Here is a 16,739-nt window from a genome sequence, read left to right as displayed (position 1 = left end):
TATTAAGTGATCAGAGTAACCACACAATACTTAACTCAGGATAGTCGTCATAAATACCCACCATGTGTTTTAATTACAGCACAAACAATCTCAGGTATTTGTAAATGTCAAAAGTTAGGGTTCTGAAGATATCGAAAGCCAACTGCCTAAATCATGGTTCCACAGGCAACCACAAACACTTTTACCTTATAGCACGGACTATTTTGTCTCACAATGGGATAGGTGTATTAAAACATATGGCAATTACTTTTGAAATGATGAACAGTTTACTTACTTTGTTTTCCACATGTCTCATTTTCATTTGACAGCCCCTTACAGGTACACGTGCCTGATGTCTGGTTGCGTGTAGCACCCCTCTTTACACTGATGTCACTGGCACCTCTATGTTTGTTCTTGACATTGACGACAAAGTGTAGTTACAACAGTTATATCTTGGTATACAGACATAGTGCAATTCAAACAGCCTGCAAAAGAATCAAGGACTCACTGTTTTAGAACCTCATAATATAAAGAAAATTTAGCATATTTGAACATTTCAATACATTATACTTATTTTTCAATTTAGTGTCCAACCTGCTAAGGAAGTGCACTGTCTAACCAATTTTTTCCCCGGAAGAAAAGATAGAGAGTAATAATCTGTACTGATTATATTCTCAGATGGCCCAACAAATTGGTACTACGATGCAAACAATCTGTTAGGAACCTGAAGAGAAGGCTGCTGATCACAGCAGGCAAACAAGAACATGGGCAAGGGGAAGTCAGGAGAATGCCGGCGGCAATCCACACGTTCGACCAACAGTACAAACGGACCAATTACACCGGCCAGATGTTGCAGCATTTGATGTCACATGAACAGGCAATATAATGCGAAGAGCCTTTTTGCTATCTGTGGTGGAAATGAAATTTATAACCTATATCAACAGTTGTTTTTGGACAAGAATCCGATCGCATTAGACTCTATTGAAATTAAAGAAAAATTATCTGAATACTTCAAAACTAAAATCAAACAATGGAAATTACAGGTAGAAATATCATATTCCATAATATACCGTAAAGATGACCTGTTGAGTTGCACACAAGCACAACGAAAAAATGTTACTCATTACAGCTTTCGGCAGTTGGACCCACCGGTAATAGCAGTCATGCGCGCGTGAGGTGTGCTTGCTTGCTTTTGTGTGTGTGTGTGTGTGTGTGTGTGTGTGTGTGTGTTTTGCTGAAGAGGGCTGTAGTCGAAAACTATAACATGTGACATTCTTTTCGTTGTGCCCACCTGCAGTTCAACAGTTATCTTTATGGTGAGTTGCAACCTATCCTTTCCTAATACTGTTGATATTCTAACATGGAGCTTTGAAGTTTTGACATTTCATGGTATTGTTGATAACATTTTACAAAGCATGCCAGAAATCCTGTCACACTTTTTTAAGTAGTGGGCCACTATGCTCCAGGGTCTAACCGGAGACTGTACATTTAAATGTGAGAACCCGGAGAGTAACCTTTCATATGCTGATGCGGCAGTAGGGAACAAGCTAATGGTACACGCTCCTGACGCTATTTGGAAGAACCGCCAAATTAGGTTAAATAACTCAACACTCGAAGAACATTTTGGGGAATTCAGGTATTTGAGTATATAACACAGGCCGATAGAAGACTAAGCAATGGGGAAAATAAAGTTTTCAATACAGAATTTCACAGCACCAGAAATTTTTAAGGGGAGACAAGTACTCACGAGTACAAAAAGATCTGTACAGGAGGAGGGAATACAAAGTTAGTTAGAAATGCGAATCATGATAATAAAAAAAAGTAAAATAATTTGCCAAGTGTTTCATTACACACAACAGGAAAGCATATTATAACAAAGACATCAAATGTCTACACCGACTTTAATGTCGAGGCACAAGACAGAAAGAAGTATGTCTACAGAAACAACGTAGTAACATAGAACATGATTGGAAATGTGTGCAATTCAAGTAGTTATGGGTTCATTCAAAACTATAATCAATACTGCAACTCATGAATTTATTGGATCATCTTAGTTAAGTATACACTAACAGGTTACAGTGACCAACCAGTTTAAAAAAAAAGGACACAGCACAGTAAATGTTTGGTATAAGCACACATCACTGTCCGTGACACTGTCGCCAACAGCTGTCAACATCATGGGACTCAATCTATTTACAGTCCAGGATTCAGCAAATCAAATACATGTAACAAATGAGAAAGAGGAATTGGAGGTCTGTAAAAGTGTGAAGGAATTTTCTGAAGAACCCCAGAAAGCATCACAGATAACCAGGTGCATATAACCTTGAAGCCTAATGCAATACCAAAGTTTTTTTCATGGCTAGATCCATCCCTTACACATTGCATGAGGTCATACAGGAATTACAGAGATGGTTGGTTGATTCGGAGGAGGGAAAAACAGCAAGGTCATCAACCCCATCGGAGTAGGGAAGGATGAGGAAGGAAGTCAGACATGTCCTTTCACGGAAACCATCCGGGCATTTACCTATAAGCAATTTTGGGAAATTACAGAAAACCTAAATCAGGATGACCAGATGTGGGTTTGAACTGTCATCCTCCTGAATGCGAGTCAAGTGTACTAACCACTGCACCACCTCGCTTAGTGAATTAGAACGGAAGGAAATAGCATACTTAAACCTACCATGAACAGTCAATGGGCCACACACTTAGTGATAGTGAAAAAACTGAATGGGGAAGCTATGGCTGTGCATTAAATTCAAATCAAACATGAAGGTTCAGTCCATAATTGAAACAGAGCCAATCCTGAGAGTTGAAGGTATAACGTAAAATTAGATGGAGGCAGATGCTATTAACACACTGATTTAATGGACACTCCTTTAACTGCCACTCGATGAAGAAAGCCAGAAAGTGATGGCAATTAACACACCATTTAGTCCCTATAAATGTGAAAGATTACTTATGGGATAAATTTTGCCCCAGCATTATATCGAAGACCCTTAGAGCACTTAATCACAATGATTATGGGGAAAGTAAATTTGTAGATGGTACAGTAGTCTCAGGGAGTGCAATGAAGAACACTTAGACAACTTAGAGACATTGTTTAATACACTACTGAAAGAGGAAGACTGCAATAATAAGTAAAAAATTGTTGTTTCTTTCAGAAAGAAATAGAGTATCTCAGATATATACTGCCAGGAGAAGATATATGTCCTACCACCAAACACTTGCAAGCCATCACAGAGCTTCTAGTACCCACCAATGCACAACAGTTGCAGTATGTGTTGGGTCAAACTAGAAATTATAAAAAATTCTTTTCAGCAGCAGCCACAACAGCCTAGCTGCTGCACAAAATGCTCCAAAAAAGCGAAGAATGGAATTGCAAGTTCTATCAAAAGTGAAGTATTTTTATCTAAGACGCAACTAATGCTCCTTGAATTGTAGTGCACTTCTGGATCATCAACACGCATTACCTCAATTTAAAGGAGTAATCATCCTACACTCAGTGAAAGGAAAGTGCGTGTTGGCATTCCAGAAGCATTACATCCAGAAGTGTTAAAACTCTTGTTGATGCCATTTGGAAACTGTCTCTACCAAGAAAACAGCAAGAAAACACTTCTACAGAAAAGATCTTGAGTAGGTCACAGAAAAAAATGTTTGCTAGATGTATTTTCTGCAGGAAATATTATGCTGCTCCATCTGAGTCATATTTTCCATGGCCCTAGCTGTCATGACCTGGGAAGTGGAATTTACTTGGACTAGACTGGACGATTCTTAGAGAAAATCAGCTCATACTAGTAGTTGCCTTCACGGCTTTCCCAGACACTGGAAGGATGAGACACAGGTGCACTGCAAATGAAGTACTGAAGCAGATATTTGCCATTGTAACTGGCAATGACATACAGATTGTTCCCAGAAAATCTGAAAAGATCTATATGGCTAAAAGGATACAGCATCTCCACAGCACAAAGTTCCACCCTGAATCCAACAGAGTTGCAGAACATTCTGACAGGACTTTCAAAACACAGATGCGGAAACTTGACCATGACAGAGAACACTCAGACAATGTTTGTAATTTCATACAGAAGCACTCCTCAAAAGGACATGTCCCCGGTCAAGCTGGTTCATGGATGGAAGATGAGAGCTCTCTCCCTAACAGTACCCCACAGGTATGCTGTAACTGCTGCCAGTGAGTCTGGAAGTATAAAAAGTATTTTCAACATTTGTAATGAAATTATATATAAAGTCTATTGCAGAAAGAAAGTATGGTACCTGGGGACTATGATTTGTAAACTGGGGAAGGTGATGTACATAGTAAGATGATGGCAGATCTGACCACCAACTGGATAATCCAATCCAGAAGATGAAAAACTTTTTAGTTTCAGATGGGGACATGAGATCAATCTGGCAGGGGGGAGGGGGGGGGGGGGGGAGGGGACAGAAATCGCAGTGGTGAACCAATGCTGACATCCCACTGCATCAGTGTCTATGCAGAGTAAGTCCAGCAGTGACAGTGTGGAGGTCAGCATGAAGGTGGATCTAATCTGCCTACAGCAGTAGCAGCAGGAAAAGATGCACCGCATCTCTCCCTTTGGAATGGGGAGGAGAGGGGGAGGGAGGGATGTTGTGACCATGAGCTGCACAACTTCTGCAAGTTAGACTTCCTTCACAAAACACAAGCTATACAGGATGACTGACTTGCCAGACGAAGTGAGTTTGTTAGAAAATTCTAGCTGCCTGCTTCAGAGGTTTTCTATTTTGCGAAACAGATCTTCATTCAATGAGTCAAGTACTCAGATTCAAGATATTGTTATACAATATTCCTAGCCTGTGACAGTCTTGCTCAGACTCTTGTCATATTGGTGCACACCACAGTCTTCTATCCTGCATAGGCACCACTGTGGTGGTAACATATGCTGTCAAAGAGTGGATGATTCTTCTTTGGAAGAGAGAGATGCAATTAACTGGAACAGTAGTGGTGATAGAGACTTAGGCTGGGACTAGCTCTCACTGGGCTCTTGCAGGAACACATTCTTGAACATGTTCCATCTTATATAAACCTTTCCCATGAGAATAAAATTGAATGTCACTGATATTGTTGCAAAGGATTTTTCAAATGGCTCTGAGCACTATGCAACTTAACTTCTGAGGTCATCAGTCACCTAGAACTTAGAACTAATTAAACCTAACCAACCTATGGACACCACACACATCCATGCCCGAGGCAGGATTCAAACCTGCGACCGTAGCGGTCGCTCGGCTCTAGACTGTAGCGCCCAGAACCACACGGCCATTCCAGCTGGCAAAGGATTTCTATGATATACTGTACAATACAGTGGTTTAAAAGCATATTCAAATATGGGAACAAGGTGGCTATAGTCAATGTGCACATGGTCCTACAATCACATGTCGGTTTAAGTGCTATCACAGACTATGAAATGACCCTGTGTACTTCATCATGAAGTTGCAGTTCATGCACTATTTGCTTCCATATGGACTTGTTGATGTGGGTAGTGGCTTTAATTTTTGTGGTCTCTGTAAAAAACTTTCACAGGCATGAAGCTTCCAGGTAGAACAAAACTGTATGCCAGGGCAGGACTCCAACTCAGATTCTTGCCATTCGCAAGCAATGCTATTACTAACTGAACAAGCCAAGCACAACTCATGACCTGCCCTCAGAGCCTTACTTCTGCCAATACCTGTCTTACCTTATAACCTTCATCTGCACTCCTGGATGAAAGGATATACCAGAAAAACAGCTTAATCACAGTCTAGGATATTATTTTCAGAAAGAATCTTGCCCTCTGCACCACAGTGTGTGCAGAAATGAAACATTCATTTGTCATGAGAAATTTAAGACCTAAATGACACCCAAGAACATGTTCCCAGTACCACCTAAATAGCTTCTGAGACAACAAAACACGTATGCCAAGAAACAGCTTGCTTGAGTTTAGTGCTATTTAATCGAGGGCATGCTGAAAAGTAATGCCTCTGAATATTTTACATGAAAGCTCTTAAAGTGTTTTAAATAACAGATTATTAACATTCTAAATCTTTATTCTTCATGTCTATGAATTTTGAGCCCTCTGTCATAGAGGGCTCCAAATTGTAGCTTATAGCATTGCAGTCCATTAATGTAACTATATCAGGATATGAGAAACAGTGTGCTGTAATCTAATTTCAAATTGGAAGAGCTCTTCCTTATGTGACGCACTCTCTCCTTCAGCATGAGAGTGATACACCACACAAGAATGCTGCTACATCTGCAACAATCCAATACCTTGGGGTTAGTCCCAACATGGCCCCATCTGATTTTAATGTTCCTAAAGCTTAAAGAACACCTCTGAGGACTTCACTTTGGTTGTGATAAACAGTGCAAGCGGAAGTAAGGTTGTGGCATTGTCAATGAAGTCAAGCGTTCTAGAGCGACGGTATCAACAACATTGTCTCTCATTAGGAGAGACATGTTTGTCACAAGGGTGACTATGTTGAGAAATAAATAAGTAGACATTAGGAATAAAGATGTAGGGTGTTATTAACATATGTATTATTTAAAAAACATTAAGAATTTTCACATAGAAAAATTGCTAGACATTACTTTTCAGCATGTACTCGTGTACTGGCACACAGAGTGAAATAATAGATGTTTCAGCATATTTTTGGACAAAATCTATTGGCATTACAATGATCAACTATGCTTAGTATTGAGTCAAAATAATTTTTCATTTATTCCATGAACTCTGGCTAATATTATCAGGATATTGCTGAATTACACTGTTCATTATTAAATGTAATCTGTATGAATAAAGACTGAATTCTCCAAGATAATTTCATTTATTCATGGAGAATGAAGGAACATTAATGTTAAATGTTCTTTAGAAGTTGAGCACAAGCTTCGGGAAGAGTTGGGATCGGGGAGGAAATTTGCCATGATTGTTTTCAAAGGAACAATTCCTGCCTTTGCCTTAATCAATTTACGAAAACAAGTTTGGAGACAATATTCTGCATCCTGTTTCCAATGTTAGCTGAGTTTTTGTACGTCCATCCTTTTGACTGATGGATTGCAGGACTTCGTCATTCACTTACATAATAAAATGAATCACCTGCAGCCCTCATTTTGATGTTATTTTATTATATTGCAACCAGTTTTTGTGAATCAGAATACTACCTTCAGACCTTAACTAATGCAGGGGTGGGGTGGGGTGGGGTGTGGTGGGGTGGGGTGGGGTGGGGTGGGGGGAGTGAACTCCAATCATTTACACGATCCCATCAGTGGCCAACATCTATGAACTGGCTTCAGTGGAATACTATAACAGTGATGTTGTGTATACAACCATCAATGACCAACTACCAGTCAGTTGGTAGTTCATAGTTGCAGACACAAAATCACTGTTACAGTATTTTACAGAAGCCAGTTCATAGATGTTGGCTACGGATGGGATCATGTAAATGATTGGAGTTCACCCTCCTAGCATTAGTTAAGGCCTGAAGATGGTATACTGAGTCACCAAAACTGGTTGCAGTATAATAAAATAGCTTCAAAATGATGGCTGCAGGTGTTTCATTTTATTATGTAATGTTAGTTAAAGTTGCAAAATGCCTTCTTAGTTCGTTAGTTGTTTCACAGACCAGATTCATAGTAACTGTTATTGGTTCAAATGGCTCTGAGCACTATGGGACTTAACATCTAAGATCATCAGTCCCCTAGAACTTAGAACTACTTAAACCTAACTAACCTTAGGACATCACACACATCCATGCTCGAGGCAGGATTCGAACCTGCGACAGTAGCGGTCGCGCGATTGAAGCGCCTAGAACCGGTCGGCCAAACCGGCCAGTAACTGTTGTTATGTGGAATGTGTCAACAGAACATACATATGGAAAAATGTTTATATATCTGCACTCTGGCCTTTTACATGTTCAGTCTATGAAAATAACTAGTTATTTCTATTCAAGAATCCAGTTAGTTTCTCTTAAGGAGAAACATCTTTAATCTACATTTCAAAACACTTCTGCTATCTGTCAGGCATTTTACTTTACAGGGTGGATTGTCAAACAGTTTTATAGCTGCATCTTTCACCCCTTTTCCTATCTATGCCAAATTTACATTCATTAAAGAGTGATACAGCTCATTTATCCTTCAAGTGTTGTAATTGTGAATACCTCTGTTACTCTCAAACTCTGACAAATCATTTATAAATTTCATAAGCGAATAAATGTTCCACAAGACTGTGGTTATATAGCCAGCTGCGTGAAGAGATGCCTGTAAGATGTTAGTGTGGGGACCCACACAATTTTAATCACTTTCTTCTTTCTTATGAATATTTCTCACCAAAATGAAGACTTACCCAAGAATAATACATCTGTGAATGAAAACATGCAAAATATGTTGACTTGCTGACTCGTGTATTCCAAAAGCTGGCAATTATTTTTATGGCAGAAGTAGCTGTACCTAAATATTTTAGCAAAGTACACACACTTCTCCCACATGTGCCACCATTGTGGGAAGCATGCCGAAAAAGCCTATTTGGGAAGTGAGTTTAGCTCAGCTGTCACTGCTGCCATAATGTCCTCTCGTCTGAAATCACACTCGTTTCAATGGCCTCTTGAGTTTCGGGAACAGCCAGAAGTTGCAGAGAGCCACATCATGAGCATAAGGAGACTGTTGATGCTCAGGAATCTTGTTTTTCGCCAACAAAGTGTGAATCAAGCGCGAGGTATGTGCTGAAGCATTGTCGTGACGGAGGCACCATTTTCCTGTTGACCCCAAGTCCATCTCGCCGTGCCACACAGCATCATATAGGCAATGGAGGACACTGCTACGGCACTCTTTGGTGATTGTTTGACTCTATGCCTCTATGGTGTCTACTTGTGGTGTACCACACTGCAGGAGTCAAAGAAAGCAGTCAGCATCACTTTGATGTTGCTGCGCACTTGGCGGGTATTCTTTGGTCTTGGTAACAAGGAATGCTTCCACTATGACGACGGGGATTTGGTTTCCAGATCATACCCATACACCTAGGATTCGTCACCAGTGATAATGGCATTCATGAAGTCAGGGTCACTATTTGTGGAGTCCAGTGTGTTCTGTGAGACTTCAACACAAAGTTCCTTTTGCTCTGCTGTGAGGAGCTTTGGCATGAATTTTACTGACACTCTTTTCACGGCCAAATCTTTGGTCACAATGGAATGTGCCAAAAATGTTCTGATGCCCACCTCTTCTGCAACTTCTCTAATAGTCATACGACCAGCCCACATCAACACAGTATTCACTTTGGCAATGGCCTGGCCTTTTCAGCACGTTGATGGCCAACTGGAGTGTGGCTCTCTCTCCACCGATGTGCAGCCTTCTTTAAACTAGACGTACCACTCCTTAATCTGTGTGATGCTCACAGCAACATCACTGGAAGCTGTCTGAATCTTCAGAATGGCTGCCATTTGGCTGTCACCCGGTTTCTGGCAAACTTTGATTCAGTAGAGCTGCTCCAGTCATTCTGTCATTTCCTTTGCAATGAAAAACTGACATGAACGTTACACACAACGTCACTCAACTACTGCTTGCCAACAACTGATGTTATCGACAGGCAGGAAAAAATTCACACATGCCTACGAAGGCTCAAGGTTGGCTCATGCAAGTGTGTTAGATTCAGATCCACCAGCTGTCAGCAAAAACAAAACAAAAAATGGTTGATTACTTTTCGAACATCTCATCTTTTTTACTGTACAATAATGAATGAGCTTTACATTTGCCCATTTGTGCAAAAACAGTCAGTAAATTTCACATCATCATTTACTATTTACTAAATCGCAGGTTCCCAGGTTCAAAATTTTCTTCAGTTGGAGACTGGGTGTGTGCTGTACTAATCATTTTTTCTCAACTTTATCTATGCCCAAGTCACTGAAGTAGAAGACATACCGAAGCCGAAAAACTACTTGCACCAGGTGACCAAACACCGATTGGGTCTTCCAGGTGCTTGGGAATGCCACTCATGAAATTTTACTTTGGGACATCTCTATACCATTTACTAACATTTATCCCATCAAAATTTGACAGATTATATTCAGATATTACATCACTGTTATTTGTATAATACTGAAAAATAAGGATTGAAAATAGACAAATCTTGGGGTGCCAGTTTTTGAGAAATGCACTCAGTACACACACACACACACACACACACACACACACACACAGCAAGCAAGCAAGCAAGCACACCTCACACACACATGACCATTACCTACAGCTGCTCCAGCCAGACTTTTTCAGAGTCCAGAGCTAGCAGTCACGTGCGTGTGATGTCTGCTTGCTTGCTTGCTTGCTTACTTTTGTGTGTGTGTGTGTGTGTGTGTGTGTGTGTGTGTGTGTGTGTGCCTTCTTTTCAAAAGAATGCTTTGGCCAGATGATCAAATGCGTAATAGTCTTTTCACTGTGCTTGTCTGGAACTCAATGTGTCATCTTTACAATGAGTAGCAATCTACCCTTTTCATAGTGTTGTTGCATATACTCTCAGCCATTCCAGCCATAACAGTCAACTCAGGATATGACAGGATATCATCTCCAATTCCCAAACTGTTTTGAAAAGTGTACTTTATATATTTGAGATTGATGTAATTATACTGAATATCAATTGAAAACATAAAAACCCGTCTTAATGGTACATTATGTGTGATTTGAATAACCATCAAGCAGATTTATTTAAAGAGTACGTATCTAGGTGTTGCTAAGTTTCATGCTCAATTTTGGGTAACCAGTTTTTTATCTCCACAAGGTGAAAACTGGAAAATGCAACTGTGCGCAGTTTTTCAAAAGTAACCTGTGTCCACTAAAATCAGGCAAAAACAAAACTTACATTACAGTCTGTAATCATTAATTCAATTCAACTGAAGACACAGAAATGATCTGAAATTCATCCGAAGTAAAAAGATATATGAGGATAGTAGCATACTTTCTTCTTGTATTTCTTAGTTTTCCCCTCCCTATTGCTGGAAACCTTAATCATTTCAGAAGATGTCTTCAAAGAAATGTAAATTAATGCTACCAACACAACTCACTGTCAATCAGCCTTTTGACACTTGGAAATGCATAATTTTGTCTGAATCAATAAAATTCAGCTTTAGTTTGTTATCACTGCACAGTGGTAGTCATGAATATTTATTGGAAGTTATAGCTCTATGCGTAATACTCCTCAGCACCTTCTACCCAAAATCATATAATGATATGATATCACAAGAACTGCTATTTATATATAACAGTTCTGCCTTGAAAACAATTCATGAACTGATGAAAAACTATGGCAGTATAATATGTGCTCACACAATGTTAATCACTGGTTTCCACAACATTTAACAAACTAACATAGTTTCATCTGTTTTAATAACTTATCTACATTAATACTTCAATGAAGTCATATTTGTCTGTTATTTGCCAAATCCACAATAAGTACATATTTGCAACTAATTTGAAGTGCTGAAGGAAAACACTAACTTTTCACACTTGCAATTAGGATTCTTATTACACCAACAGCCCTACTATTTAGCTAATACTACATGTGTCTTAAAAACAATAAACTTAATAAAATGGTATCACAAGCAATAATGGTCCTGACTTGTATCTTCAAAATTAGCTTTCACTGACTAGCATCATGAGTAGATTTTATTTATTTTGGTGTATATTGTAATATCATATAATATATCACAGAAAGATGCAGTCACAAGAAAGAACTGTTAAAATTGTACAACAGTCCATGTGCCAATAAATTACATTCATTATCACAATTTTTCATCTTGGATTCTGCTTAAAATTAACTGAATAGCCACCAGAGTTTGGATCTTTCTTGAGTTCAAAATTTTCAGTTGAAAGGTTGAATGGTCGAAGTATCATGTTACCCAAATCCTTCAGTTTTGCTGAAACAGTGACAATACTTCCGTTAGCTTGTTCTGTTACTTTTGTTCTCACGGACAATAGGAATTAATTTTGCTTTACTTACATAGCATCTCCGTTTTCAATTTTTCATTTCTCTGTTCTATCTCATATGGTAATCTCTGCAACACAGAAAATTATTATACAGTGTGGATGTCAAAAAAGGTACTTCAAACTCTGTGAACTGAAAACTGATCTATCAATGGAATAGCTTCAATAAATATGATTGGGAATTATGTTCACAAGAGACTTTGGCCAGATGTTTTTAGCTATGACTGAAAATGAGACCATAGGTAACATCAGTTTTGGTGAATTAGTTATGTTAAGAAATAACTTTTAAAGTAAAGTTTTCATATCAACGATATGGCAAAATTTTCTTGATTATCAGCAAAAAGATAAATGCACCCCAATACAATGTTTCAATAAATATTCTACTCCTGTTCTGGTGAAGTGGAAGCTGTTATTTATAGATTCTGGATTACACCTCTGCTTTCCCAACAGAACACCAGATGGACCAGTCACACACTGCCCAATGTGGTGGTGGTGGTGGTGGTGGTGGTGGTGGTGTAATGTGGCAGGGAGTTTAATTTAGATGGAAACTTCTGTTCTGCTTCAGCAAATCACTTTTACACTTACTCCCATTGCTTCTTTTTGATCACAAGAGGCTCAGAACTAATTACTGGTAACATCTGAGCATTCAAAATAAGGTAATATCTTGACAATGAAATTACAATGCTATGTTGGCCCTATATACTGGGGTCCACATTCATACCCAGTTCTGTACACACCACACTGTCCACAATTCAAACGAATTTAAGCCAAACTTCCACACTGTGCATGGTGAAAGAGCCAGAAGCACCATGGATTGCTAGTAGTTGTTGGCTGGGGCACTCACATCATTCCAAGCCAACTCTTCCCTTGTCATTCCATAACAGCTGTCCATCAGTTGAGTGCAGCACTTATAACCATCTCCCCTTTGTTGCGCAACACAGTATTATTCATTTCCACGTTAAAGAAGATGACAAATACAATGAGACTTTAACAAGACGAAACAAAGTTTGCAGCTGCTCTATTTGGAAAGACCGAAGTGTTTGAATGGGTCAGTGATGTTTCCACTGTCATGACCATGTTGAAGATAAAGCTCACTATTGTCCTTCATGGTTGGGTATGACTAATGAAAACATTGTCACTGACCATAACAATATAGAAAATTACCAATGCTCAGCTGATGTCAACATCTCACTGAATGTGAGAGTGTTCATACTATTATCAGAAAAAGATCTTTGGTATCACAAGATATCAATAAGGTGGGTCCCATGTGTCCTCAGTGACAGGAAGTGACTTTCAAGTGACAAGATTCAGGTTTTCACTATACACCAGAAAAAAATAAGACAAATTTAAAAGGGGAAAGGGTGTGGGGGATATTGGGAAAAGGTGTGGGGGAAATTGCAGTCAAAGCCAGAACAAACCCGTTAGACACACAACTTCTAGTGACTGTCATTCAGGATACAAAATGTGTGTTGCACATTGATTTTCATTGTGATGGAAGGCTGATGGATGCAGAATAATATTGCAGGTAGTTGGTTAATACGGAACCTACCTACTGCAAGAAACTATACTGCCAATATTATTGAATAACAATCTTCAGCTGCACACCGCAGCTTTAACCAGCTAAAAAATCAAAGCAATTCACTGTTCATATCTCAAACGTTCTTTTTCACTCGTGTAGGAGGCTCAGGTGGGCAAAACTTCAGTAATGGTAAAGTAGTCAACAATAAATGTGTAATAGGTTGCTGAAGTACTCATATTTTTATGAGGAAGCTGCCATTCTGGTAAATAAATGTGTTGAAGGACAAAAAGTATAAAAAGAAAAATATTGCTTTTGTAACATTACCTGTCACCAAAAAAGCAATTCAAATCTGAATGATCCTTGAATTTATCTACCTGGGCAGTAAGCACTTTTGCTTAAGGTTAGGAATGCCAAACCCATGTTCTTTTCATTGTCCTATTTCACCTTTTATTTGTCTAGAAAGCACAAATGATTTGGGTTTTGAAGTTTCATTGTTGTGGAGAGTTTTGTACAAGTATGCAAACTCTGTTGTCAGGTAGCTGATTGATTGATTGAGAGAGTATCGGACCAAACGGTGAGGTCATCAGTCATGCGATCCCAAAGTGGGTTATATAAGAAAGAGGGTCTCCTAAAAGTGGACGGATTCAGGTAGAGGAGTCGAATTATAAAAGAATGAACATTAAACAAACACAGTAAAAGCATAAAAGGTGAGACTAAATCTAAAAACTGGGGGAAAAAAGGGGGGTGACGATGAGGTCTCAGACTGTGAAGGCTGCAAAAGGAGTCCCAACCACAACTACCCTCCCCTGCTCCAAGACTAAAGGAGCGCCTTATATCTGGAAATAAAACCCACTTTCACGGAGGAAACTGAGGACCAGGTCAACCATCCATGGATCGTCTGCTAATATTAAAATTAAGGAAGCAGGACGACTATACTTAGCATGAAGGGTCGAAAGAAGTGGACATGCCACCAATATGTGAGATATTGTCAGTCCGACACCACAACCACATTGTGGGGGTGGGTATTACGTAGCAGGAAACAATGAGTGAGACGGGTGTGGCCAATGCGTAAACAGAATAAAACAGTGGACTCCTTCCGAGAGGGGCAGAGAGAAGTGCCCCAAACTGCAGTGGACTCCTTGATTGTGTGTTGTTTATTATTATGAGCAGTAGCACTCCAGATGGCATCCCACTGTAAGGCAAAGTGAGATTTGACATAGATCCCCATATCCGCAGCTGGAATCATGAAAGGAAATGGGGGTATGTATCTGCTTCTCTAGCCAAACAGTTGGCCAATTCATTCCCTGGGATGCCCACATGACTTAGGACCCAGAGAAAGACAATGAACAGGTGGCATGCTCAATGGCAAAGAGAAGGTCATGGATTGTAGAGACCAAAGGGTGACAAGAGTAGCATTGACCAATAGCCTGCAGCTGCTCATGGAGACTGAACAAATTAAAACACTGTGGAGGGAGGCCTGAGAAACAAAAAGGAGGGCCACGTGAATGGCTAGCTCTGCTGTGAACACACTACATGATCCTGGCAGTAAATGGTGTTCGAAGCCAGTAGAAGGCATGAAAGCATATCCCACCTTATCTATGGTCTTAGAACCATCAGTGTAAAAGATGGTGGCACCCTGAAACTCTGCAAGGATGGCACAGACAAGACGCTGGAAAACTATAGGAGTGACAGACCTTAGGACCCTGGAATAGATCAGTCCCAATCTGTGGTTTAGGCACCATCCAAGGAGGGAGGTAAGGGAGGAAAGACATGGGGTACAGTCCAGTGAGTGGAGATGGAGATTCTGAGAGGGGGAAGTGGGGAGCATGCCAACCGGCAATCCCACCGATGGGCAGGTGTTAGGAGGGAGACATCCCTCATTGGCGAAGAGCACAGCATACTTGGGATGGTCAGGGAATTGGTGAATGGTGACTGCATAAGAAACAAAGCACCCAGCATTCCTTTTTACTTAGCTTAATAAGGTAAGGAGCCTTAGCACGGAGATGCTTAAAAGTGAGGAGGTTGGGCTGTGAAGGTTATCGCTTCAATTGCTGCAGTGCCTGTTGGTGGTCATGGACAGCGACTGTGACATCCTTGGTGCACCACGATACTGGTGGGCGATGAGGGGGACATGAAGATAGGGGGACAGCAGCGCCAGCAGCATAAGGAAGAAAGGCAGAGAAGCTTTGCACAGCTACATCAATGGAGTTTGAGAAGGCAGTGCTAAAGTGGACAGCAGACATATATAAAGGCCAACTGGCCCTGCAGAATGCCCAATGTGTGGGCCTGTCTGCCTGGCAGCAGCAGGGGGAACGATAAAATCACTGGAAAGTGGTCACTGTTACGAAGGTAATCATGTGATGACCAATGTAGGGAAGCCATGAGGGCAGAGAAGGAGATCGTGAGATTGATAGCAGAAAAGGTGCCATGAGTGGCACTAAAGTCGATAGGGGAACCATCATTGAGGAGACACAAATCGAGGTCCGTGATAAGTTGATCAATTAGGATACCCCTACCCGCTGCAGTGACACTCGCTCACAGTGGATGGTGGGCATTGCAGTCCCCAAGGAGGAGAAATGGGGGTCGGAGTTGCTGGATTAAGGTAGACAGTGCAACATAAACAAGTGGCCAACCTGGAGGGAGGTAGACATTGCAAATGGTGATTTCCAGAGTCGCTTCCAAGGTGGTACATAGGGGGATCCAGTCACTAATGACATAGGAGCAAACCAAAGTGCAGACCCCACCATACGCCACCCCAGGACCAGCACAGTTCTGACAGAATGCCCAATAACCACGAAAAGTTGGAGAGTGGTCATCATGGAAATATGTTTTTTGAAGAACGAGACAGAATGCAGAATAAGAGAGACAAGACATTGCATTTCCTGTAGGTGACGATAGTATCCATTGCAATTCCATTGGATGAACCTGGATCCAAGGTAGACGTGAAGAAGCCGAGGAGGTCAGGTCACTTGGTCGTAGTTGTCACCTACAGGGATGGGGTGACATCCACAAATAACATGTCAGACTCAGGTTGCGAGGGGGGAGATGGCACCTCCCGGGCCACGGGGGTGCCTTGTCTTGGGATTTATGTTTCTTCTTCTTCTCTTTCTGAGGTGGAGGAGGGCAGGGCACAGGATGAGTACAGGAACCAAAAGAGATCAGGCAACCTTGGGGCACACAGATGGTGCACCTCATGGCCGAGTGGTGGTAACAGTCTTTTGGCCTGAGATACGCTGGGGAGAGGGGTCCTGGGAGGGAGCCCCATCACCGGCA

The 16,739-nt window shown here is 40.7% G+C and overlaps 1 protein-coding gene across 1 annotated transcript in view; it reads right to left on the bottom strand.

Annotated features, from left to right (window-relative positions):
* Positions 1-11,152: 11,152 nt before the first annotated feature.
* The window catches only part of LOC126475212 (tetratricopeptide repeat protein 1-like), a 35,752-nt gene continuing 30,165 nt past the window's right edge, over positions 11,153-16,739 (bottom strand). The window contains exons 4-5 of the mRNA XM_050102872.1: positions 11,964-12,018; positions 11,153-11,880 (exon numbers count right to left, since the gene is read on the bottom strand). Coding sequence (XP_049958829.1) covers positions 11,756-11,880; positions 11,964-12,018 — 180 coding nt within the window. The 3' untranslated portion in view covers positions 11,153-11,755. The remainder of the gene's footprint in view (positions 11,881-11,963; positions 12,019-16,739) is intronic.

The sequence above is a fragment of the Schistocerca serialis genome, chromosome 4 (assembly GCF_023864345.2).
Source record: "Schistocerca serialis cubense isolate TAMUIC-IGC-003099 chromosome 4, iqSchSeri2.2, whole genome shotgun sequence".
Taxonomy (NCBI): Eukaryota; Metazoa; Arthropoda; class Insecta; order Orthoptera; family Acrididae; genus Schistocerca; species Schistocerca serialis.
Note: the sequence above shows the minus strand (reverse complement) of the source record. Positions and strands in the feature narration are given on the sequence as shown.